Here is a 27,732-nt window from a genome sequence, read left to right on the forward strand (position 1 = left end):
GAGCTTGATGTTTTATGTGCTTTTGCACTTGATGCTGATATGTGTATTTTTTGTTCATGCATTTTTATGCCTGCAAACAAATTCCCCTGTAGAGGACGATGCCTTTGACCTTTGACCTCTGACCAGCATGACAAAGATTGTATATAGGGAACCTGATCCACCAACTAAATAAAACTGGCATCAGTTATGAAATAAAAGACACTGTCAGTAAAAAAAAAAAAAAAGTATTGATGTCCTTAAAAAAAAAAAAAAAAAAAAGAGAATTAATCCTTTAAATAGTTATTGTTGTCCTAATCATCTCCACAGCTGTTATATTGCATATACTGTTGATTTAAACTCACCCAGCACAGAGACTGATAACTGCATAGATGTGTCACTCCTCAGAGTTTTTTCGTTGAAGGACTGGCAGGTGTAGTCTCCACTCTGTCTCTCCTCCATGTTTGTCAGTCTGAGCTCTGATCCAGAACCAGGCAGCTGGTCTCCATTCAGGTACCAGGCAAAGAGAGCATCAGGTCTAGAGTCAGCTGAGCAGAACAGACTGATGTCTGATCCAGCTGCATAGTGTTCTTGTAATGGAGCTACTCTCAAATTTGTATTTTCAGGGCCATCTGGTCATAGAGTAAAGACAATGGCAATGGAATGAGTAAAATTTCACAGAAACATGAAAAAAGGTGAATGACAAGTAGCTGCACTGAATTTGAAGTATTGCAACTAATTACTGTTCACAATATATTCGCTCTAAATATAGAGCAAGTTATAGCTTCTCTGCATTACTTCTGCTCAACAATCTGAACTCTCTATGAAATATTCTCACACAGATAAAGTCGGATGATGTTCTAAATATTTCATAAAGTTACTCACAGCTGATGATGAGGTTCACTGGATCACTGCTGCCATTACTGGAAGGATGGTAAACATGGCAACTAAAAGGTCCCTGATCGTACCGGATCACAGGGGTTATGGTGAGAGTGGAGTCTCCGTTAGTGAGCTGAACTCTGTCACTGGCTGTGAGCTCAGAGCTGTGGTTCATCCAGCGGAAAGAGAGGATAGAGAGGAAGGAGAGGGGGGATCCAGAGGAGACATGGCAGGAGAGACTGACGGAGCTCCCCTCCACCAGGTCTGTGCTGTTGGCAGTTACTACTACATCTGTGAAAAACTCTGCAAGAAGGATGAGGGTCTTATCTTATTCACAAATTAAAAGCAGAGATGAGGGACAGTGCAATGATCAAAATGGAGCCCCATTTTGATTACTCATGGTTGACTCAAAGTGTTTTAATCTACTCCTTATGTAAAAACAAACAAAATGCATTAGATGCAAAGACCAGAAATGCATTTTCATTGTTTTAATCTGATATGGTAAAACTTGGTGCTATTTAAACCTGTGTTGTTTTGGCTATACTTTGAACAGATTTTAAGAAAAAATAAATCCAATTTTATACCACCATCTTGTAACTTTGAAAACTTCAACTTCAACTTCAACGTAAAGGCACTTCATGTGTTACAATGTGATAAATATCAGTTAAATTGCATATTATCGTTTTTAGAAAAAAAAAAAAAAAGTTTTGCCTGATCATGATAAACATTCCTGAGTGATGTACACTTGTCATATTAACTTAAAATCACTTTTGGTTTAAATGTTCTTTTAGAATGTATGTATTTCATATCACAAAATATTTTAAAAGCACTGAAAAGTAGTTTTGGTAACACTACGATCTGGAAGACTTACATTTTGAATGAATTATGAATTTCCCTCCGGGGATGAATAAAGTATATCTTATCTTATCTTATTTTAGTTCTATATGTATAACATTCAGGAGAGAAAAAATCTTTTAAATGTTTGCACACCAAAAACTCGCAGGGTTGGTCTATATATAGATATAAAGAGTATTAATGCACCATAATGAACATTAAAAACCAGCTTTCACCTACTTCTGTGGACACAACTTTACCTGTGATAGTCAGCTCATGCAGCACTGACTGTGATCTCCCAGTTATGTTATTTCTTGCGTCACAGGTGTAGGTTCCACTGTCAGAGAATTCAGCAAATCTTTTGGTGTACACAGCAGCATCATGGACCTCTGTCCCATTCAGTGACCAGGTGTAAGTAGCAGGTGGTACTGACTCAGCAGAACAGGTTAATGTGATGATATCCCCAAAAAGTGTCTCAGTTAGGCCTCTGATAAGAACATTTTCTGGTCCATCTAATTAACAAAAAACAAAACAAAAAAACAAACAAACACAGACCGAGCACATGTCATGCAAATAAATAATCAGTATTGAACCACTTTTTTTTTATTATTGGGTCACTGATCATTTTTGATTGTGAATTTGCTTTTTGTAGTCTTCCACCTACAGTTCACAACCAAGTTGTGTTTAGCCTCCATGGAGCTGATGGGGTTGCTGATTTCACATGAGTACTCTCCTCTGTCTGTTTTCTGAAGATGTTTAAAGGACAGCACTCTGTTCCCCTCATGAAATGTCATGTGATCAGCCAGAGTCAGATCCAATCCATCTTTCATCCACTCTCTGGTAAACACAGAGCCAGCAGCATCACAGGTTAAGCTGAGTGAGTTCCCTTCGATTGCCTGGTCGGCGGATGGTGTCACAGAGGCGCCTGAGATCCTTTCTGGCAGACAAATTATGAAAAAATAAATCAATAATTAATTCATCATTTATTAAATAACTGAACATATGACAACAGAAAAGGAATCCTCTCCATCTCTCTGACTTAATAGATCTCTTTTTTCACCTCACACAGCACTGACACCTTTACACTTTTATCTTACTTCTATTGTATTACATTTTGACCGCCCGCTCTTGCTGTATTGATTGTTTCCTTGCTTTGATTTTATTTCATTTGATTTTATTTAATTACAAATTAAAATTATCATTGAAAACATTTTTTAGACTGTTTTCTTTCCACGTGTTTTCATTGGGTGTTGTGATGATTATTTTATGTTTAAAGCACTGCACAATGAGAGCACAGATCATCCCTAACTAACCATAAAGTTACGGCAGCACCTTAAAAATGTGTGATAAACAGCTTATCTATGTGTGAAAGGTTATTTTACAGTCAAACTCTCAAAGTGCAGGACAGGATTTGATCACCACTACCATTACTGGAATGATTGGTGACATAACACCATAGTGTTATAGTGACTGTAAACCTGCGGTTCATTGAGAGGAAATAAAGAAAGAATTGAAATGCAGAACAGATTCATAGTTTAGTTCAACCACAACATGTCTGTCATTGTTTGGAGTTACAAAGGAGAACAGAAGCAACTCAAACTGTGCGAACAATGAAGAGATTTCTTTGTAAGTCAACATTCATACAAAGAAAAGGGAACACTGTTTTTAAACCCCCTCTGCTCATTTGATTCATCCTATCTAATGCCAGGTTCCTGTTGTGGCAACGTGAACCACGTTCACCAAACCAGCCAGGTCCAACTTCAGGCTAAATGTTAGCACATACGTCACAATGAATCTGAAAACCATTACAAACACTTTTTTAGTAACTCTACATGTGTTTAAAATACTTAATACTGTTGATTTAAACTCACCCAGCACAGAAACTGTTAACTCCATAGATGTGTCACTCCTCAGAGATTTTTCGTTGAAGGACTGGCAGGTGTAGTCTCCACTCTGTCTCTCCTTCACATTAGTCAGTTTGAGCTCTGATCCAGAACCAGGCAGCTGGTCTCCATTCAGAAACCAGGTAAAGTGAGCATCAGGTCTAGAGTCAGCTGAGCAGAACAGGCTGATGTTTGATCCAGCTGCATAGTGTTCTTGTAAAGGAGATACACTCAAATTTGTATTTTCAGGGCCATCTGTTCATATGGAAGAAACAGAAGCAGTAGAATTTTGAAAATGTAACAGAAACATCAATAAAAAGTGAATGACGACTAGTTTATAACACAACCAATGTATTGTTTCAGAAATGCCCGGCTCCAAATGCATGATATGCAAAAACAAACATTTAGATTGGATTAAAGTATGATACAGATTAAGTTCAGAAAATGTTAGTTAGCAACTCACAGCTAACAGTAAGGTCAAAGGGATCACTGATGCCATAGCTGACAGGATTGGATGCATGACATCTAAAAGGTCCCTGATCGTAGCGATTCACAGGGGTTATGGTGAGAGTGGAGTTTCCATCACTGAGCTGAACTCTGTCACTGGCTGTGAGCTCAGAGCTGTGGTTCATCCAGAGGAAAGAGAGGGCGGATCCAGAGGAGACGGAGCAGGAGAGACTGACGGAGCTCCCCTCCACCACGTCTATGCTGTTGGCATTTACTTCGACACCTGAGACAAGCTCTGTTACAAAGAAAATGGTTTAATCTTTTAAAAATGTTTCTCATCCAACCCGTGTTGGGAAAAGCTTGTGCATTTGTTTTCAATATCCCAGGCAAGGCACCTTGGTTTTTACTGTAAATAACTTTTACAGCCTTCTGCCTGTCTGTGTCACACTCTCAGGTCTATCTGAGTTAAAAATTAGAGTTTTGTAGCAGAAAACAACTTGCAGAAATTAATCAGAAAAAAATATAAATAAAAAATAAGTTATAACAGTATCATAACTGTATAAGAATAACGTCAACAACACAAAATGTGTAATAAAAGATGATGTGATGTGTATTCAAATGTCTCAATTTGACCTAAATCGATCCGTTATCATGGAGGAAACAACTACACGACATGTGCTGCAGCCATGCAAAAATGCACTCCAACTGTTGAGGCATCACTTTTGAGTGTTGTCATGTTTTTTCTCTTTATATTTTTGATATTTACAACTGATTGTGCGTGTTTAAACATCAAACTATATCTTATAAATCCCAGTGCTTTGTGCATTTAGCAACCAGCATCTGAGCCTCAACTACATTCACCAACATCAACACAGATAAACTTCAGGGTAACTGTTGGACAGAATGAGAAAACTGGGACCAACACTCATGTAAATTCAATGTGAAAGCCAATTGACTCTGTGGCTTTACCAAGTTACATCTTTGAGAAAAAAATACAAGCACTTGGATAATGATTAATTATATTTGGCTTGTGCATAATGCGGAAGGGATAACTAAATGTGTTATAGCCCCAACATGTTTCATTCTTTGACCTCTCATCTCCTTGTTGGAGAAAACTGCAGAATTAACTTGAAAGATAATCTCTTTTTGATCTCAAATCTTGTCTTAATGTTCCACAGATAGGGGCCTATTCGCGATCAAAAGTTTATTTTCATAAGTCGTTTCATTCAGACTCACCCAGCACAGAGAGTGATATCTGCATGGATGTGTCATTTCTCAGAGTTTTTTCGTTGAATGACTGACAGGTGTAGTCTCCACTCTGTCTCTCCTCCATGTTTGTCAGTTTGAGCTCTGATCCAGAACCAGGCAGCTGGTCTCCATTCAGAAACCAGGTAAAGAGAGCATCAGGTCTGGAGTCAGCTGAGCAGAACAGGCTGATGTCTGATCCAGCTGCATAGTGTTCTTGTAATGGAGATACACTCAAATTTGTATTTTCAGGGCCATCTGATCATAGAGGAAAGACAACAGCAGTAGAATTGAGAAAATGTCACGGAAGATTTAAGGAAATTAAAGTGGCTGATCTTGTGGTTGAGTATAAGAAAGAAGAAATTCCATTTAAATGCAACGCCACAGAAAAGGGTCTTTTAAATTTTAGAAATAGGCATGTACTTATACATAAAATTGTCCAAGTATGGTACACATATCACCAGTAAAGTATGTCAGGAAGTAACTCACAGCTAACAGTAAGGTCAAAGGGATCACTGATGCCATAGCTGACAGGGTTGGATGCATGACATCTGAACGGTCCCTGATCGTAGCGATTCACAGGGGTTATAGTGAGAGTGGAGTTTCCATCACTGAACTGAACTCTGTCACTGGCTGTGAGCTCAGAGCTGTGGTTCATCCAGAGGAAAGAGAGGGAGGATCCAGAGGAGACGGAGCAGGAGAGACTGACGGAGCTCCCCTCCACCACGTCTGTGCTGTTGGCAATTACTTCTACATCTGTGACGCGCTCTGTGAGAAAGAAAATGGTTCAGTCTTTGCCATTTAACAATGGAAGAGTGGAGGCAAAGACAGCGATCAAATGAGAATATTCATGGTTGACTCTTCGGAAATTTAAACTACTTCTGTCGAAAGCAAGAAGTGACCTTTGTAAACTCAGATGTTGTTTCATCTTGATGCACAGACAAATAAAAGTCCTAAAGGAATAACATTATTGCTGTAACAGTATTCAAGGCAGACAGGTGTGCTTAATACAGAAAACTTTTTCAAAATCTGGGTATTTTTGGCATAATTCAGATTTTGCTCTTTTATACATACAGCGTTTTGGTCTACTGCTCGTATAGTAGGCAGTTTTTAAAAAAGCCATTGAATTTGTACCCTGCTCCTTTGAACTCTTCCAAAGGACAAAAAAAACAGTAATAAGAAGGGGCCAGTTTTGAGGAAAATGATCAAAGATGAAGTATTTCGAGGTCAGTTGTGAAAACCTTTGTCTGTCTCTTGACCCAGCCATCATCTGTACTAGTAATTTAGCAGTGCTCCAATTGACATAACTGGCTTCACCTCTTGTCAAGCTGGAGATTTTTTGAAAACAGACTCAAGTGGTGTTTACAGGAAACCCCTCATTGGGTACTTTCAAATAGAGCAGGTAATTGTGAAGAAAATGAAGTCAAACATTCTAGCGTTCAAATAAACCTAAAAATCAAGTAATGAACTTATTGTATTTGCCTCTGATGTAAACACCTATATGACTATGATCACATTGCAGTGGTAAGAGATCAAAGGAATCTAATATTTCTGAATCTGATCAGGGCCACTTTCAGCTTTGTCCACTTCTCGGAGATAGTCCATGTGAAACATTTGCTTACCATAAACGTGCAGCGTTGTTGTTCCCTGATGCTCAATAAACAACTCAAAAACACTGACTGAGTATTCTCCAGAGTCATTTAGAGCCAAATTTCTGAGCTCCAGAGCTCCAGTAGAGGGGAAGAGGGTAATCCTGTCTTCATAACCTGGTACAGTGTGGTTTTGACTATTTGAAATGGTGAATGCTGTTCCATTAAACCTCCAGACGATGCCTCCAAATGGGCTTCCAGCTGATGTCAGTGTTGTGCTGAACTTCACTGTCTCTCCAACAGCTTTATGCACAGGATCATCTGGTAACACACCAGCTCCACCAGTTAAACCTGGAAGACATAAAAACAGATCTGAAAAATAGGGTTTGAAGCACAAATAGACTCACATTAGCACAGCTAAGCTCTTCTTCATTGCCACAGTTATCATGACTGTGATGACCAGAAAGAAGACAACTGTTAATGTTTGCAAATCTTTGTATTTGGAGTGGATCATTACTTTGAATGGCTCATTTGTTGGTCATGGACACCAAACTTTTTGTGTCTTCAGTGATATTCTTACTACTTTTTCTCCTGTGTTTGTCTGGAGATCCTACATGTAACCATGGCTGCATTGTTTACATGTGAACTCAGCTGTTAGCAGCCTGTAGCATGTCATTGCTAACTGGTGTAAGGCCTGATGTCTTCCCACAAGGTAAGGAGAAGGAGGTGAGGACGACATTCCAGTTCTCAGGTGTGAGCTAAGAAGAGACGACATCAACCTGTCCTTCCATCCATTGTTATTGGGAACACAAGATCTATCTCCAATAAGATGGACGAGCTAGCTGTGCTAACCAAGCAACAGAGGGAATATCAGAAGGCAGAGTAGCATCATGCTATTCACAGACATGGCTAACGGAGCTTACATCAGACACCAACGCCACATTGGAAGAGCTTCACCTGCTGTGACTGAACAGACTGCTGAAGAAGCTCAGTCCTGGACCCTGTGGAGGTGGAGGCTGGCTGAAGCTGACAGCATCTATTTTCTTATGGACCTTTTTGCACTTTCTATACACTTTCTTACTTTTGTTTTCTTGATTGCTGCTGTGACTTCAATTTGGTTGTACTTGTTACAATGACAATAAAGTTCTATTCTATTCTATTCTATTCTATTCTATCCTGTTATGCCTAATAAAAATGGATTTCAAGAATTAAAAGAGCATTTTAAGACAAAGACAAAGCAATGCAAACAATGAAGCAGTTATATTCTTCGTCTCAAACATTTAAAAAACAGAAGCTGTCCAGGACATGAGGAAGAGAAGATTTGTGGTTTAGCTCAGTGTTATGATGTAAATTACACACTTCTGCTTTATCAATAAAGTTTGATAAAATCAAATAAGCTTTATTATCTTCAGTCTTCTTTTTGTCCAGGCAGTCATTTATCAAAACTGTTAATAGACACCAGGTGATGGCTGGCAGATATTTTTCTGCCATAGGATCAGTGAGAATCATAACTAAATGAGTGTTTACATCGTTTCCATTCATTAAAGCATGCGGTATGATTTGAATCTGAGACTTTTCTCTGTAATAACCTGATTCTTACTGGATGAACACTGGTGTAAAATCTTCCTGTATGTGCTGTAAAAGATGCTGGTAACTTACCCAAAATTACTCCAAAGAAGATGACACGAATCACAGCTGTTGCCATTTCATCTATAACCAATTAAAACAGAAGAGATTGATTTGTATCACACCTCTAAACTTTCCCTGCAGATTCTGTATCAGAGTGTGGATATCAGGACATTAGGGCAGTGTAAAGCCATCATGTCCAATGAGGGTTGAGTTTTCTTGCTTGCGTTTACATGTGTCTGAGTTAATCATTACATTATAAATTATGAGTGCATGGAATAAACTGGACAGAAATTAAAATATGAAAAACAAAGTATTGCTTTTTTGTTGTGAATGTGTTTATCATCAATCCTGTCCCATCCTTTGAAAAGATGTCTTGATGAAATCTGTAAGAATTTCATTAAGAAAAATCCACAACTGAATTTTAAGTCAGGAGCAGCTAAAGATCAGTCTGTAAAAAAATGTCCAGACACAGAGATAAGCACAGAAATAATATCAGGTTGCCCCCTGTAGGGCTAGTTTGTGTGCAGCCATGTCATTATGGAATCTCCCACATCAAACTGTTTCATTTTTTTCAAGAGTTATTTTAGTGTCAGCAAGTGACACCAGAAAATAAACTCTGAATAAGGAAGTTATTTGAAAGGTTTGCTCACATGAATAAAACCATTAAACTTGTGACAATATGGAATATGATTGTCTAAATTGTATTTTTTTTTAACTCAAGCCTTAAATGGTGTTACTGTTAGACTGAAAATATGACTTAAAATATTCTCCCAGCATCATCACGTAATCAGATTTTCACCCTGATTGTACTCATAAACATAAACACAGATTTTTCAATGTCTATTGTTGGTTGAGCCTTTTATAAATCTGGTCTTAATTAAATGTTTCAGGGTTTAATTTTATGACGTTACTGTGAAGTGCTGACATAACAAGGAAGTGAAGTTAGAGCAGATAAAGTGAATGTGTTGACCTCTACAGGCACATCATTCTAACTAAGTTTGGATTAATTGTCACACATTTGACCACACTACTGCCATATTTTTCACATTTTATTGTAAGAAAAAACAACAACTTACAATTACATTTTGGACCGTTGCTCCCTCCTGAGACAAGTCGGTGGGAGAGTTGTTCATCTCATCAGGACTGGGTTCATATTCCCTCTGGGCTGCTGCAACATCTGCAGTTACACCTCTAGAGGGCGTCATACCACAGCTTTTGATGTGAAAGCAGGCTGCAAAGTCGAATAATAATAATGTGGAGTTTTGCAGCTCAGAGCTTTAATCTGTTTTCAGTGTTTGAAAAGGACTCCTTTGACTACAACTGCTGTGAGAACAGACATATAGGCCTATACTTGTTATAATTATAAATCAGAAACCTTTAACTCAACCCTATTTCAGCAAAACCATTTCTTTAGTCTGCATTGTGTTTATAAAAAGCCAAATTCAACTGTCTTTATTTTTACGGCACATCTGTTGTGTAGGGAAAAAAAAACAGGTCTTCATCAAAGACCCAACACCAGACAAGGTAAGGAGTCTCATTCCATGTTAACCCACCATGAGCAGAGCACTTTGTAGCATTCAACAGGTTACAATGACAAGACAAAAACTCCATTTAAACTTTTATTTTTCATAACAGGGGAAAAAGCATAAATAACATGCCAAAGTATGTATTATACTACATATATTATATTTCAGACAGCATTTCTCCAGGAGTCAGTGTTCAATTATCTCATTTTAAAACCTTCATGTTGCCAGTTGCTCTAAGAACTACATGTCAGAAGAAAAATTCATAATCATTTTGTAAAATAAAGTAAGATGTATTGGCATATTCATTCAAAGGTTTTTGTTTCACTAATGCTAAAATTCCTCAGTTGCCCTTAAAAAGTAAATGAAATCAGCTAAAGGTAGTTTTATACCTTTAGTGTTTTTGATTTTACTGATATATCTATAATCTTCTTACTTCACAACATTGCATAGCTACTGTCCTAATTCACACTTCTGTAAAACATAATAATTATACATGAATAATGTCAGTCTCAACAGGAAAAACATTTTTACTTTTGCTCTGTCTTCTTACCAAATGAACACTTTATTATAAAGACGTTGAACCCTCTTCATAAACAAGAAGAATCCACATTCACACGTTCTCATACACTGAGAGGGATGAGTTTTCGTATACGTTTTCGGCTTGTTGTGCTTGTTGTGCTTGTTGTGGTTGCACTGTGGGGAAAAAAAACAAAAACAGCTCTGTTGAATAACCACCCATAGCTTAATAAAATTGAACTAAGGAAAGAGTTAGCACAGAGAAATTCTTACCCGTCTTGGATGGCTGACGTTTGTTGATAGATCTAAAATTTGAAATGAAACAGTTTCAGTGAAAAGCCAGGAACGCTACTCACCATATAAGATAACAGCTACACTTGAAATTGTTTATCTGGATAGACTGTATAACATGCTGCACATTTGCAGATCAACCCACTTTCTTTTATCCCCATCTAGATTTTAGGTCTTCACCTCATTTAACAAGAATGCTTCATTTTTTTAAGGTTGTCCCACTCTCCTCACCTGACCAGAATTAAGACTGGCATGTCTGTCACCCTGAAGTTTATAACTTGTCTCACCACCAGCTCAGTCATGACTCCAAAGCTAGCAACACTGAACCATAACTGTTACAAAATGACTTTCAATAATCAATAATTTTAACTCACTTTTTTCTGTAGAAGTAGTACCCAACACCAGCAGCTGCTCCAAAGACCACTAAACATGCAATCACTATTCCAGCAATGCAACCAGCTGGACATGGAGGGGGTGGAGGGGTTGGAGAAGCTTGAAAAAGAGTGATGAGATCATAATTATCAAACAGTTTTGTGATTCAATGATTTTGCCTGAAACATGGTTTCAGAGTGGACCAAGGGTGAATACAAAGATGTGTTATGCTTCCATATCATTTTTTTTTTACCAAAGAAAATTTCTGTTTTATTTTTTGTTTGTTTGTTTGTTTGTTTTTATCACTTTTGGAATCACACATGACTTCATGAATATTATGTCTGGTTTAAAGGTTAGATTTTAAAACATTTTTCAGATCACAGTTTAATCACTTCTCTGGAGGATGCTGCTTAGGTTACAAAAAAAGAAAGAAAGAAAGAAAGAAAGAAAGAAAGAAAGAAAGAAAGAAAGAAAGAAAGAAAGAAAGAAAGAAAGAAAGAAAGAAAGAAAGAAAGAGAAAGAAGCTTTGAACAGTGCCACTGTAGAGGATCGAATCCACGTATGTTAGGATTGGCTAAAAGACTATAAGTCTTAGAATATATATACACAAAAGGAAAAAGCTGCCACTTGCGTTCAAAAAGTCGGCTGATTACAGAATTATCTGTGAATGGGGCTCACTTTGAGCAAGGTAGAGGAATACTTGGAATAAAAATCACATCTTTTTCACATCTTCTTTATCATTAATTATTAATTGTTTTTTATGTGCTAATTCTGTAAATCACATATTGATAAACATGATTTTTATAGATGGTACATAGCTTTGTTACTGGAAAAACAAATGCTGTGTCATGGCCTGAAAGAAGATAAGCTGTCTTTAAGTGGCAAAGCAGATATGAAAATCTGTAAGAAGTCTTCAAATGATCTGAGGTGAATTAATGCTGTGACTGTTGCAGATTAGTGTAGAATTAATAGCATTTATTGTCATCACCATCTTGTTTTAAACTGGGATTTAATGCAGTGGAGAAATGTTTAACTGCAACCTGTCTGTCACTGTCTGAAATTAGAAAAACAGCAACAACCTGTGTTTTGTGTCAAACATGAAATGTTTTGGATATATGTCGCTCTTCATGCAAATAAAAGGGAACACTGTTGTTTGACTGCCCTTCTTTAATTCATCCTATCTGATGCCTGGTTCCTGTTGCAATGATTAACCAGTGTGACAACCTGAACCCCAATAACCATACCAGCCAAGTTCAACTTCAGGCTAAATGTTATAATAAAATTATTTAACTGGAGTATTTAAAGTATTTTTTGCCACCAACCACTCAGGAGAAACATTCTCATTGATTTTCATTCAAATGCCTCTAAAGTTCTCTCTGTTCATACCAAAAAAAAACAAGAAAAAAGAAAAGAAAAGAAAAAACATTATTATATTTTTTAGAAATTATTTTTCATATCAACAAATCAATTTGCCAAAAAGTTATTTGTGTCTTACTCATCACCATGTCTATATAGAAATTTGTTATTAAGACTCACCCAGCACAGAGACTGATAACTGCATAGATGTGTCATTTCTCAGAGTTTTGTTGTTAAAGGACTGGCATGTGTAGTTTCCACTCTGTCTCTCCTCCACGTTGGTCAGTTTGAGCTCTGATCCAGAACCAGGCAGCTGGTCTCCATTCAGAAACCAGGTAAAGAGAGCATCAGGTCTGGAGTCAGCTGAGCAGAACAGGCTGAGGTTTGATCCAGCTGCATAGTGTTCCTTTAATGGATCTACACTTAAATCTGTATTTTCTGGGCCATCTGGTCATAGGGGAGACACAACAGTGACCTCAAAGATAACCTTACAACTGATATAATGGATTAATGTTAAAGATAAAGGCGAGTCATGCAGATTGGCTTAATATGACCTATAAATAATCAATACGCACAACCAGTAAGTTTAAAGTTTTGCCTGAGAACATGTCAGTCGTGATTTTAATCGTAATATTTAACAAATATTGGGTCTCTCGAACAATCTGGTCTCTGTTAATCAAATGAAATTTTATTGATGTTAACAGGTCCGAACCTCTTAATGTTTTTGTTAAGTGTCTTGAGATAACATTTGTTATGATTTGATGCTTAATAAATAAAGATTGGCCGATAGATTAAACAAACACAGGGGAGATAATAAGGCAAAGCCCCTGCTCACTTAATCTGCTCAACAGTCTGAACTCTCTGAGATGTTCTCATGCAGATAAGGCAAAAAAGTTCTGAAATGTCAACACGTAACTCACAGCTAACAGGGAGATTAAAGGGATCGCTGATGCCATCACTGATAGGGCCGGATGCATGACATCTGAAAGGTCCCTGATCGTAGCGATTCACAGGGGTTATGGTGAGAGTGGAGTTTCCATCACTGAACTGAACTCTGTCACTGGCTGTGAGCTCAGAGCTGTGGTTCATCCAGAGGAAAGAGAGGGAGGATCCAGAGGAGACGGAGCAGGAGAGACTGACGGAGCTCCCCTCAGCCACATCTGTGCTGCTGGCATTTACTGTTACATCTATGACACGTTCTGTGAGAAAGAAGATGAGTGTCTTGTATGAAAAGTGCTTTATGAATAATGTCTGGTTGTTTTTAAAAGCAGGGCACAAAGTAACTGCAGTGATCGAGGAATGGGTTTAACACTGATCATGTATTATGAATATTGTTGTATATGACAGTTAACCTGTAATTCCCCTATTACAATTTAATTCTTAAAACACACCAAATAACAGACCAGCAGAACATTTTCTGATTTTATCAGATTTGATTCGCAATGTTGCCAAAAAACAAACAAACAAACAAAATACACCAACAACAATACAAATAAGACATTTTTTTCCTGGTCTGGGTTTTAATCTGCAATCTGAGTCCATCAACGTGCTGCCTTGACGAGTTACCCACTAGATTTCTAAAGTCTGTGTTAAGCAGTTTGTTACCACAACTCACTCATCTGGTCAACATCTCCCTTCAGACTGGAACATTTCCAAAGGCCTTAAAAACTGCTGTCATTAAGCCTCTCCTGAAGAAGAGTAGTCTTGATGCCACAGTACTGAATAACTACCGGCCTGTATCAAACCTGCCATTCTTAGGCAAAGTCCTAGAAAAAGCTGTATACCAACAGCTTACTGACTTTCTCCTGCATAACAATGTGTTTGATACTTTCCAATCAGGCTTTAGGCCCCACCACAGCACTGAGACAGCTCTGGTCAAGGTGACAAATGATATCCGCCTGAACACAGACGCAGGCAAAGTCTCAGTCTTAGTTTTGCTGGATCTGAGCGCTGCCTTTGACACTGTTGACCATGTGATCTTATTACAGAGGTTAGAAAACTGGGTGGGAATATCTGGTACTGCTTTAAACTGGTTCAAGTCTTATCTCGAGGGCAGGACTTTCCTTGTTGAAATTGGTAACTGTGTCTCAGACCAAATGGCCCTGACCTGTGGTGTTCCCCAGGGTTCAATCCTGGGACCCCTATTGTTTAATTTGTACATGCTCCCATTGGGTCAGCTAATACGCAGCTGTAATGTGTCCTACCACAGCTATGCTGATGACACTCAGATCTATGTGTCAGTGACGGCAGGCGAACATGGGCCTGTAGATTCACTCTGTCGCTGCGTTGAACAGATCAGTATGTGGATGCAGAACAATTTCCTCCAGCTGAACTCAGACAAAACTGAAACCATTGTCTGTGGCCCACAAAAACAAAGAGAAAGGGTTATCAGTCACCTTCAGACTCTCTCTCTAAATGTGAGTAACCAGGTTAGAAATCTAGGGGTGATATTGGACTCAGACCTGAACTTTAACAGCCACATCAAATCAATAACATCAGCGGCTTTTTACCATCTCAAAAACATTGCCAGGATTAAAGGAATAGTGTCTAAACCTGACTTAGAGAGACTGATCCACGCATTTGTCTCCAGCAGGTTAGATTACTGTAACGGCCTGCTCACTGGACTCTCAAAACGAGCTGTAAGACAGCTGCAGTACATCCAGAATGCTGCTGCTCGGGTCCTGACCAGAACCAGGAAATACGACCATATAAGTCCAGTGCTCAGGTCTCTGCACTGGCTTCCTGTGGCTCAGAGAATAGACTTTAAAACAGCTCTGCTTGTTTACAAGTCCCTTCATGGTCTAGCACCAAAGTACATCTTGGACATGCTAGAACCATATGAACCAACTCGGTCTCTGAGAACCTCAGGGAGGGGTCTCCTGCTGGTGCCCAGAGTCAGGACTAAACACGGTGAGGCTTCATTCCAGTTTTATGCCCCCAAAATCTGGAACAGTCTGCCAGAAGATGTGAGACAGGCCTCAACTCTGACAATGTTCAAAGCCCGGCTGAAAACAGTTCTGTTCAGCATAGCATACAACAACTGAAAGGATTTTATCTGCACTCTCCTCTTCTAATTTAATTAATCATTTTTAATGTTTTATGGTGTGATTTTATGCAATGATTTTATTTTGCCTATTGTGATTTTACTTTATGTTAGCTGTAAAGCACTTTGAATTGCCTTGTGTATGAATTGTGCTATACAAATAAACTTGCCTTGCCTTGCCTTGCCTTAATATTTCAGTTCTTGATTTGATCACTAAAAGAGGAAATGTAACTTTAACTGACAGACATCAAAGAGGCCTTCAAATTCAGCAATTGATGATGCAAAATATAGCAGTGAATTGCACATCATTATTTGCATGTCCTAAAGCATTTGCAACTTGTTCAAAGAAAAAAAACTGCTTTTTTGATGTGCACAAGTGAAGCAATGATGTGAAATCTGAACAAATAGTTTTGACAATTTCAATTCTGATCTGAGAAATGCAGCAAAGTGACTGAGTTAAAATGTTAGTGATAAAAACATGTGAAACATTTACTCACCAAAAACATTCAGTGTTGTAGTCTCTTCATGCTCATCCAGCCCCTGTGAAATCCTGACAGAGTATTCTCCACTGTCACCAAGAGCCAGATTCCTGAGCTCCAGAGATCCAGTAGAGATGAAGACGGTGATCCTGCCTTCATAACCTGGATCAGTGAAATTTACAAGACCTGCCTCAAAAATCTTTTTATCTTTAAAACTCCAGACGATAGCTCCAAATGGGTTTCCAGCTGACGATGTCAGTGTTGTGTTAAACTTCACTGTCTCTCCAACAGCTTTATGCACAGGATCATCTGGTAACACACCAGCTCCTCTGGTTAAACCTGGAAGACATAAAAACAGATCTGAAAAGAATATGAAACACAAAAAATTAAAATAAAACTTAACTCTTTTCATGGCCAAAGGGTTAACATAATCCTGAAAGAAGTCTTTGATTGGAGATGGACGAGAGTAACTATTTATACATGAGCAGCATTTGAAAGAGATCCTATTTTCTGCTGCAGTGACATTTTTTGCGCAAACACAAACACACACACACTGCTCATGGGGTGATAAAATGGATAAGAACAGACTGTAATGAGATCAAACTTCAACAAAACACTTACTAAAAATAAACTAGATGTCCAAAACTAACATGGGGTCACAAAACAAAGACAGATACAATACGTTTTACCTGAAACAATTCACAACAAAGCACTTTTATTCTTTTTTTCAACTATTTAGGATAACTTCAGACACTGTCCAGGATGAGATGCATGGTATTTCTTTTTTCTTTGTTTAACAAACACAAAAACCATTGGACCACCTTAAAAATCAACCTAAGATCAGTTTAACACTTTCAGGTACACTATGAGTACACTTATTATCACCATGATTTAACTTTGTGATCCTAATGAGGACAGAAGATGACTTTCTAAAAAACAAACAAACAAACAAAAATGAATAAGCTAAACCATCCTCAGTTTTCTTTTGTTAAAAACAGTAAACAGATTACATGACACGTGGCAGATATTTATTAGTCATAAGATCTGTGAGAAATGTAAATGAATCAGTGTTTCTATCACATCCATTTACTATAACATGCAGCGTTACAGGGCAAAATCTGAAACACATTCCCTACAAAAAAAAAAAAAAAACAGACCCTACTTGCATAAAAACGGATATGAATTATTGATTTGTGCTGAACTGTATGTTGTTCTCATACCTGAAATGAGTCCCAAGAAGATGGCGTGTATCACAGCTGTTTCCATTTTGTCTCGAGTATCATAACATATGAGAAAAAAGAGAGGGATTTGTGTCACAACCTAAACTTGCCCTGCAGATAAAAGTCCATATCAGGGTGTGGAGTTAATGAAATGAGGGCAGTATGAGGAAGTGATGTCTGATGTGTTTTATGTTGCACGCCAACAGTAGACTGTACCCAGGTTAATCATTGACTTGATATGTTTGTTATTGTCCATAAGATGCAAAGTTTCATGTAGGGGAATTTATTTTCTTTTGACGTCGGTTGAATAAGGACCCATCTACCAAATCTGCTCAAACTGCTGTCCCACAATGAAAATCATGTTTTAAAGAACAATAAAATGTTCAGAGCTTGCATACATATAAATATCATATCATGATCTAATTTATCACATACAGTATTTGAGATACTAATACAGTGAATATGTAAACAAAAACAAAAACAACAACAACAACAACAAACTCTTTCATAAGTCACTTTCTGTTGGGAGGTGGCTGTCCCAGCCTCTGAACCTTACATTTCAATTAATGAAAATAACATTTAAATGATTTTTGCCAGTTCCCTACATATTGTATTTTGATAGATCTTTTTAGTTTCTTTTAAAGAAAGAGATGTTGAAAGTTTTTGATTGATTCTGTAGACTTTTAAATTCATTTTCCAAGTTTTCATGTCACTGCATTTACACAAAAAGTTGTAGTCTGTTGACTAGGCTCAGTTTTAGCAAAACCCCCAGAAATTTCACCAGGAGACATGGGCTGTTTTCCAAACCCCCTACTGCATACTACATGTGAATGTAGTATGTAGTAGGCACTACTAACTACTGCTTTTGCTTGTAGTATGTAGTATGACTGTTCTGTTGGGTCTGTTTTGTAGTGTACTACTTTTTTTTCTTTTTTCCTTTACTATAAATGTACAAAACAATCTATGGGCAGATCTTGGCATGTTAGTTATTTTATCAATCATATAAGACTCAATCATTACACTTGATTTCCAATCTTGCACCAAAAGCTATATCGTTTACTGAAAATAAATCTGAAAGGGATCGTTATTTTTACAGCTAATGGCAAAAACACTTCTATATAATCCACGTGTGGTTTAAAAAGTGAATTAGTGGTTCATGTGGGTTCATGAATTTGTAGAAGTAAGCACCTCTTTTATGACTTCACTGATGTTTCTTCGCATCACTTCACCTCTATCTCACAGACCCTCTAATGTTAGTGTTGTGTTCTAATCATAATGTCGACTCACTCCAGTAGATGGCAGTAATTCACCAAAACCTGTCACCTGCATAGACAAACAGTGTTAGTGCCGTGCATCGTGGGAAACAGTATGCCAGGTAGACTGGTCCATTGCATACTGAGAAATTTTCCTGGATCAATAGGACATCCGGTAGGATATACTGAATTTCGGCCAAAATGGTAGGCACTAGTGTAGTAGGCGGTTTGGAAAACAGCCATGGCCTTCCAGTTCATCCATGGCTGTCACAAACCTGGTTAAAAAGAGAGTGACGAAAAGAGGGAGATCACATGTAGTCTGCAATGATTCACAATTTACGTCAATAAAGTAAATAAAAGACTATGTCTACAAATATGAAGACTGTATACAAATGTAGTCTGATAATCAGATATCATTTTCATTGGAAACAGCGCAGTATTCACAGATGCGAGAAGTGACTGTGTTCCTTCTATTTGATAATAATTCAAACCTTTTTATTTATTGCAATGCAGTACACTGAGATAAAAAATATGAACCAGAAAATACATGATAAGCACAAATGCAGGCTTAAAAATCTGCTCAGGGAAAGTCAAACAAGTAAGAAAAGTTGCCTTGTTGTAGATCTCATTCACATTTACACCACAGGAGGGCAAAGTTGGACAGTCTCAGTCAAAGTCAGCTTCCTCATTGGGTTTATCTCTTTATGTGGTCAGTGTTGCTCCACACAAAGGAACAAACTCTACAAACTGCTGGAGGCTCTCATTTATCAGCACAGCCACAGATTCACAGTGGACTCCTGTCACACAAATTGGAGCAATGGATAAATTACCTTTACTTTGTCTAGTCATTGCGGCTTTATTAGGTAAGTTGTTCACAATACCATCCTGTGTTGACACTTTTAACATTATCTGTGGTTAGAGGGTCTTTAAAAAGTTATTATGGAGCAAACTCCTATATTTAACTAACACATGTAGCTTTAACACAACAAATACTAAAGCAAGAAATAAATGTTACATAGTCACACCAAAATATGGAATGATATTTGTATTGATGTAATCAAAATTTGCTTTAAAAAATGTCACTGTAGAAAGAATGTGACCTCTTTCAAATGCTGATCGTTAACTAACAGCTACTGTCTCCCTAATACAATAAACATACATCCATCAGTCTCACAATAACCCTTTGGAAAGAGTTATTTTTTAGTGTGTTTCTCTCCACTTAAAACAGAGACTGTTGAAACCTGGTCTTATGTCCTCCAGGTTTAACCAGAGGAGCTGGTGTGTTACCAGATGATCCTGTGGATAAAGCTGTTGGAGAGACAGTGAAGTTCAACACAACACTGACATCGTCAGCTGGAAACCCATTTGGAGCTATTGTCTGGAGTTTTAAAGATAAAAAGATTTTTGAGGCAGGTCTTGTAAATTTCACTGATCCAGGTTATGAAGGCAGGATCACCGTCTTCATCTCTACTGGATCTCTGGAGCTCAGGAAGCTGACTCTCAGTGACAGAGGAATATACTCTGTCAGGATTTCACAGGGGCCAGATGAGCATGAAGACACTACAACACTGAATGTTTTTGGTGAGTAAATGTTACACACGTTTTCATCGCTTACTTTTCTTTCTCAGTCCCCTTACTGCATTTCTCAGATCAGAGCTAAAATTGTCAAAACTATTTGTTCAGTTTTCACATCATTACTTCATTTGTGCTCATCAAAAAAAGCATTTTCTCATTTCTTTGAACAAGTTGCAAATGCTTTGGGACATGCAAATAATGATGTGCGATTCCCGGCTGTTTACAACATTAAGACTTACTCATGTCTGGTTGATCAAAATGTATTATAATGGATCTCTGTTGAATCGTCTCAACCCCTACAAAAATTAGCCATTAATTTGTCTTATAAGTATCTACATGCAAAACTGTTGAACAAGCCTGTTTAAAGAAATACGTCAAAGCAATTGAAAAGAATCTTTGCATTTTTGGTGGCACTGACTATTTTCATGAGAAAGAAATTTTGTTTTGAAGAACGAGTGAACAGTTTTGGGAATGATACAAGCTTTTGCAAGAGAGCTTTTTGAGTAGTGCTGAACTGTTTTGCCAAATAGTCTTGAGAATGTCATTTCCTTTTTAAGAAATGAGACTGGCTTTTGCTGGTAATTCAAGGTTTTTTGCTCTTGTACAAATTGTTTTGAGAAATGCTCTGACTGTTTGCAAATGTCGAGTATGATTCCAGAAATTTGTACCAAAGCGACTAAGAAAAACTCCAAATATTTTACAGAGCTTTGGGCTGCTTCATTGGGAGCTAAAATGTGTTTTTTACTGGGCATTTTTTTAAAACATTCGATTGCCATGGAACAAATAAACCTAGAACAGTTGTTCATGAGTTTTCACCCATGTTTCTCCCACATGGATGATAATGGCTAAATTATATAAGATTTGGTTAAGCCTGAAAATAAATGAAAAAGGTTAACTTTATGTTTCTTTTCTTTCTTTTTTTTTGTCAATGATTTTTTTACTGATAAAAAACTTAAGTTTTTACTGAAATTTAAGTTTAAAAACTCCAGGTCTAACCATAAAAAATCAAATCTAAATGATTCCATTGGTCATTAATGGTTTGGTTATAAGTGTAGTGTCAACATTTTGATCAAAATCTACAATTGGCACACTGACTGTGCAGAGTTTAGACCCACCTGTCTCTCCATGTTTTGTTCAGATTGGATCTGTCAAGGGTTGTTTCTTTTTAAGTTCAAACTTTCTGATGGCACAAATCTGGACTTCATTTAACATCAGAAGATCAGCCCTGAGCATTTATAACGGGGCTCTATTTCAGTCACTGCAGTCTCCCTGTACTCTGCCTTTGTGAAATGGCAAAGATAAAACCATCTTCTTTCTCACAGAGCGTGTCATAGATGTAACAGTAAATGCCAACAGCACAGATGTGGTTGAGGGGAGCTCCGTCAGTCTCTCCTGCTCCGTCTCCTCTGGATCCTCCCTCTCTTTCCGCTGGATGAACCGCAGCTCTGAGCTCACAGCCAGTGACAGAGTTCAGTTCAGTGATGGAAACTCCACTCTCACCATAACCCCTGTGAATCGCTACGATCAGGGACCTTTCAGATGTCATGCATCCAACCCTGTCAGTGATGACATCAGTGATCCCTTTGACCTTACTGTTAGCTGTGAGTTACGTATTGACATTTTCAGAACTTTTTGCCTTATCTGCATGAGAACATCTCAGAGAGTTAAGACTGTTGAGCAGATGAAGTGAGCAGGGGCTTTGCCTTATTATCCCCCCTGTGTTTGTTTAATCTATCAATCTTTAATTACTAAGCGTCAAATCATAACAAATGTTATCTCAAGACACTTTACAAAAAACATTAAGAGGTTTGGACCTGTTAACATCAATAAAATTTCATTTGATTAACAGAGACCAGATTGTTAGAGAGACCCAATATTTGTTAAATATTACAATTCAAATCACGACTGACATGTTCTCAGGCAAAACTTTAAACTTACTGGTTGTGCGTATTGATTATTTATAGGTCATAATAAGCCAATCTGCATGACTCGCCTTTATCTTTAACATTAATCCATTATGTCAGTTGTGAGGTTATCTTTAAGGTCACTGTTGTGTCTCCCCCATGACCAGATGGCCCTGAAAATACAAATTTAAGTGTAGATCCATTAAAGGAACACTATGTGGATGGATCAGACATCAGCCTGTTCTGCTCAGCTGACTCTAGACCTGATGCTCACTTTACCTGGTTTCTGAATGGAGACCAGCTGCCTGGTTCTGGATCAGAGCTCAAACTGACAAACATCCAGGAGAGACAGAGTGGAAACTACACCTGCCAGTCCTTTAACAACAAAACCCTGAGAAGTGACACATCTATGCAGTTATCAGTCTCTGTGCTGGGTGAGTTAAAGCAATATGTGAGATTTAGCTTTGGTGAGAGATGTTAGCTTTAAGCCTCATGGGGAGTTTTTCAGGGGTAAGAAAAGTTGTCCATTTCTATATAGGGTCACAAGGTCACATCAAAATACATGGTGGAGACAAAAGGAGAACTAAAAGTATTGTGTATGTGCAACTTTAAAGACTTTGCAGACCGACAAAATTTCAACAATTTTAGTGACAAGACAGCTTTATCTTTAACATGTAAACATGCAAATAATTCTGCATCTTCCTATAACCAGTCGTTTTAGCAGAAAACACAGGCTGCCCCTTGTCTTTAGCAAAGTACTTCATTTATCAGACATATTAACAGACCAGTGTGTATACACAAAGCCCAGCAAAGACCATGCTGCAGAAAATTTTAATATTGTAATTATTATTATTTCCCCTACTACTTACGTTTTATTGTTCTACTTTTTTAATATTTAGTGTTTCTCATGGTTTTTCTATCCACAACATTTGTACTGAGAGAGTGCAGTTTAAACCAGAGTCAAATTCCTTGTATTCCTGGAAATACTTGGTGATAAATAAATCTGATTCTGATTTTTTTTTTTTTTTATTCTGATTTGCAAAGTTTCAATTCAAAGTTCAAAGAATTTTTTTGTTTGTATGTTTTTTTATTATCATTATTATTTTAGGGGTGGGGGTGGGGCACTTTTCTGCCAGAAAATAAAATCTTATCCAAAAACCCTTTCTAAAAAATGACTTGAAACACCTGTAAGGATGACACATGGCACCAAATGTTGTTTTTAATATACTTGGTTCTTCCTATATTCAACTTTACTCATCATTCTTAAGACTGGGCTTGCTATATGTCTATTTATGAGCCAGTGGGTTCAGTTTAGCTTGGGAACTCAATGTGTAAAACAGTGTTCAAGGAGACAGGAACGTGTGAATAGGATCCAGCCCAGACTAGGAAAACACTGTGTCTGTGTAGAGATAACTTAAAGGCAAATACAGGTATTATTGTGACACATATAGAGGTAATTTAGAGAATTAACTAAGGAAAGTCATAAAGCAATATGAAAATTCCACTACATTTATGAGTTTGCTGGTTAATCTGAGCATTCATCAGGAAATTGTTTTGTTTTTACAGCTTGTTCCCACTAACTCTCAGTTACAAGAAAAAGTTGCTGCAGGTTTAGGAATAAGAGAAAACAAGGATATATCTAATCAAATTGGACTCACATTAAAGGGAAAGCACAGTTTGATTTTTCTGCTAAACGTTTGAACTGACTGTTAGAAAAATTCATCCAGGCCTTGGCAACTTAATTATCTCTTATTTCTAGATATGTAACTCTACAATATTATGTCCAACAGAGAGGATCTCAGGAGCTTCTGTCACACCATCAACAAACCAGGCGATCGAGGGGAACTCATTCAAACTAACCTGTGATGCTGATGGCTCTGTGTTGACCAGAGAGTGGAAGAAGAATGGATCAGATCTGACTCTGGCTGGCCACATGACATTTTATGAGGAAAAAAGAGTGCTGTCCTTTGAACCACTAAACAAAACAGACATGGGGGAGTATTCATGTAATATCAGCAACCTCGTCAGCTCCATGGAAGCTAAATACAGCTTGGTTGTGAACTGTAGGTGAAACTAGCTACTTTACATAAAGAATATAATCCTTAGATGCCTCTTTTAATTCTGCTCTAATTTGCAACAGCCACAGTATAAATTCACCTCAGGTCATTTGAAGACTTCTTACAGATTTTCATATCTGTTTTGCCACTTAAAGACAGCTTATCTTTTTTTCAGGCCATGACACAGAATTTGCTTTTCCAGTTACAAAGCTATTTACTATCTATAGAAATCAAGTTTTTAAATGTGTGACTCATATAATCAGCACATAAAATATTTTCATAATTAATGATAAAGACGATGTGAAAAAGATGGGATTTTATTCAAAGTATTCCTCTACCTTGCTTAAAGTGAGCCCCATTCACAGATTATTCTGTAATCAACCGACTTTTTGAACGCAAGCAGCAGCTTTTTCCTTTTGTGTGTGTGTGTGTGTGTGTGTGTGTGTGTGTGTGTGTGTGTGAATATTTTAAGACTTACAGTCTTTTAGCCACAACTGACATAAGTGGATTTGATCCTTTACATGTTTGAAACTAACCTTCAAACCACACATAATATTCATGAAATTATGTGTGATACAGAAAGTGGTAAAAACAGAAATGTTCTTTGGTCAAAAATTACATCGAAGCATAACACATCTTTGTATTCACCCTTGGTCCACTGTGAAACCATTTTTTAGGTAAAATTATTGAATTACAAAACGGTTTGATAATTATGATTTCATTACTCTTCTTCAAGCCCTGGACCAAATCCCTCCACCCCCTCCATGTGGAGCTGGTTGCATCGCTGGAATAGTGATTGCATGTTTAGTGGTCGTTGGAGCAGCTGCTGGTGTTGGGTACTACTTTTACAGAAAAAAGTAAGTTGGAATTATTTGTAAGTCATTTTAAAAAAGTTATGGTTCAGTGTTACAAGCTTTGGAGTCATAGCTGAGCTGGTGGTGAGACAAACTTCAGGGTGACAGACATGCCAGTCTAAAATGAGGGGAGGGCTTGAAATCTAGATGGGAATTAAAGGGAGTGGACTGATCTACAAATGTGAAGCCAAACAGGACAGAGATGTGAAATGGTGCGATTTGCACTTGAGCGAGTATCCTCTCCAGTTAATGGCATAAAAAGCCCAAAATATAACTCAGCGAAATTGCTAAACTAGAATCAGTAACTGAAAGTCATTTTCCCATACACTTGTTCTGTTTTGCTAAGGGACATATATTCTGTGTAAAGTTTGAGTTTAGTTATAGAGTCACTCTTTGTGTTTTTGCTATTGCTCCATAGAGCTATACCATGGCAATGTACAACCCCACAGTTAAAGTTTGTCAAAAGTAACATGACTCACCACAAGCTGTCAAACCCTTTGAAAGATTTACAATGTGAAAGTTAAAAGAGCAAAATATATATATATATCTTTCATAATCAAATAAAGGCTCCAGCTACAAAAAGACAAATCAATGTGATAAAATAATGAAAAATACATGTCTTATTACATTTTCTCACTTTTTGATCACCAGCCTTTATTATCATAAAAGTGTTGGTTTTGTGTTATCAGTATCAGTTAGTGTTTTATAAGATATAACTTGTTCAAAACAGTGTCATTAACGTTGTTGTTGTTGTTGTTGTTGTTGTTGTTGTTGTTGTTAATCTTATCACCATAATTGTTTTGATAAAGCCAAAGGATGTCCATCAAAGGTGACACTACTGACTTGTTATTTGTCTAAACAGAAAGAGCCAGGGAATTTCCTCCACTCGCAGAGAAGGTAGGTGTATTACGTGTCGGTGTGTTTGTTCAATTTTCTACACATTCATACAGTCAGCGCTTTAGTCAGGTCATATCTCAAGTCTTCAAAGTTTACGATTGAGTTAAATCCAGATCACCATAGAAAAATCTGTGGAGACAGACACATTTTTCACTTTTCAAGTTTCTAACAATAATGAAGTCCAAGTCTTCCTCTTTATCCTCGAGTCCAGGTTGAGTAACAAGTCCTGGCTTCAGTCAGACCTGAGTTCAAGTTCTAGACTTGATGGTTCAACAGCGTGTAGAGCATCATTCCTTTTCTTTGTCAAACACCTGCTCAGTATGGTTCCTTGTCCTTTTCTTTTTTTTTAAGGAGGTGGAGGTCAGGACAACTCAACATCCACAGGAAATAAGGTAAAGTTCATTACTCGAATGTGCATCAGTAACTCAGAGGAAACAGGTGATGCAGGTGATCACGGAACTCAAGTCTTTCTGTTAATCTGAATCTGAATACATGATAAAAAAAAAAGCGCCAAAGCACCAACCAAGTTATTTTTTGTATAATAGAGTTCTAAATAAGAGATTATTATATCAGGGTTCCATGACTATAGTTCATAGTTTTATAGTTTCTGTCATAGTTTTCCTTTTTATAATATAGTTCCCAGTCTGTGATGCGGTATTTGTTTTTGACACAAAACAGCTTTACTCTCATATGTGACCTATAAATAGCCAGGCACTCAACATCAGACTTTGAACCAGGTGGAATTTTTTTTAGTTGATACAATAAAATGGAGGCGCAGCCATGTCTCTTTGCCCTTAATAACACTGTGATACAGCTTCCCTGTTTTTTTTTTTTTGCTGTGTCATATATTGGTACCCTGGTGTAATGAGTCTTCAATTTATGTGAGGTTTTAGATTAAGATAAAGTTCCTAAACAAAACAGTTTTATAACATTTCTCATCATCTGTTTATTCACCAGGAGCTGAACTACGCAGATATCGCAACTTTCCAGAGAAAAGACGGTGGGTCTGTCCAGCTGAGGCCACAGAATGAGACTTCAGAGTACGCTCAGGTCCGAGGGAACAACAACGCTCCTGGAACGTCCTCCCTACCTACCTACAATGCGCACATGCAGAGAGCAAAGAGGCAGGCTCCTCAGCCAGATGAAACTCAGCCTTACGCTCAGGTTCGCAAACATTGATCACCTCAGTCATATCAGATCATCTAGCCACAAGTGTCTGCTACGTGGTTGGAGAAACCTGCACTCCCTTCTCAGGTCTTTCACGCAGAAATCATAACTTGAGCCTGCAGTGAGAGCACTTTCGGTAAGCAGCGGTTAATAATCAACCGTGTAGTGTTGTCATATAAGCTGGCATACAATGGGTTAAAAATGTGCCCTCTGTTTGCTTGTATTCACATTTATGAGTGTAAATATTCCCTTAAAGTGTTTTTGTTGTTTGCTTTAGACTAATGTTTGACTCAGGTGTGGGATCATGTTTGGTTCTACATGTGCACTGTTTGATTTCAGTGTGAAGCTTGTCAGAAAAAATACCCTTTATTTCTAGTACATCTTACAATTAACAAACAAAAAAATATTAATTATATATTGTTAAGTAAATATCTTACAGCTTTGTTTACGCCAGATATGGCTACTCCCTGACATCAGAGAGCTCGAATATCTGTCCTCATTGTAAACTGAAACCAATATGAAATCTGTTGATCTAAAGGCATGGAGGGGGAAATGAAATGCACTTTGTGCTTTTGTCATTTAATTCTATAGTGACAAAGTAAAAGTTTTTTTTCTTAAGAAGATACAAGTACAATAATCCAAAATTCTCATGAGCAAAAACAAACTGTAATTAGAAATTCCTTTCTCTCTTCTGCTCGCACCATGAAAAATCTGAACGAAAGGTTTAAAGGTTCTCCGTG

The 27,732-nt window shown here is 37.6% G+C and overlaps 2 protein-coding genes across 2 annotated transcripts in view; one reads left to right on the forward strand and one right to left on the reverse strand.

Annotated features, from left to right (window-relative positions):
* Positions 1-16,131, reverse strand: part of ceacam1 (CEA cell adhesion molecule 1) — a 29,145-nt gene extending 13,014 nt beyond the window's left edge. The window contains exons 1-9 of the mRNA XM_074683285.1: positions 16,084-16,131; positions 13,464-13,742; positions 12,724-12,990; positions 5,754-6,032; positions 5,256-5,522; positions 4,036-4,314; positions 3,561-3,827; positions 2,354-2,626; positions 1,950-2,201 (exon numbers count right to left, since the gene is read on the reverse strand). Of these exons, the coding sequence (XP_074539386.1) occupies positions 1,950-2,201; positions 2,354-2,626; positions 3,561-3,827; positions 4,036-4,314; positions 5,256-5,522; positions 5,754-6,032; positions 12,724-12,990; positions 13,464-13,632 (2,053 nt within the window). The 5' untranslated portion in view covers positions 13,633-13,742; positions 16,084-16,131. The remainder of the gene's footprint in view (positions 1-1,949; positions 2,202-2,353; positions 2,627-3,560; positions 3,828-4,035; positions 4,315-5,255; positions 5,523-5,753; positions 6,033-12,723; positions 12,991-13,463; positions 13,743-16,083) is intronic.
* A 2,522-nt stretch (positions 16,132-18,653) lies between these two features.
* LOC141800624 (cell adhesion molecule CEACAM1-like) lies at positions 18,654-27,004 on the forward strand. The gene is made up of 9 exons (XM_074683287.1): positions 18,654-18,660; positions 19,799-20,119; positions 21,436-21,714; positions 22,185-22,451; positions 23,808-24,080; positions 24,811-24,931; positions 25,791-25,825; positions 26,177-26,217; positions 26,783-27,004. Exons 1-9 carry the CDS (start codon positions 18,654-18,656, stop codon positions 27,002-27,004), a joined length of 1,566 nt encoding a protein of 521 aa, XP_074539388.1.
* The last annotated feature ends 728 nt before the right edge of the window (positions 27,005-27,732 follow it).

The sequence above is a fragment of the Halichoeres trimaculatus genome, unplaced genomic scaffold, assembly GCF_033239565.1.
Source record: "Halichoeres trimaculatus isolate MK-OKI-2021-1 unplaced genomic scaffold, fHalTri1.1 fHalTri1_scaffold_12, whole genome shotgun sequence".
Taxonomy (NCBI): domain Eukaryota; kingdom Metazoa; phylum Chordata; class Actinopteri; order Labriformes; family Labridae; genus Halichoeres; species Halichoeres trimaculatus.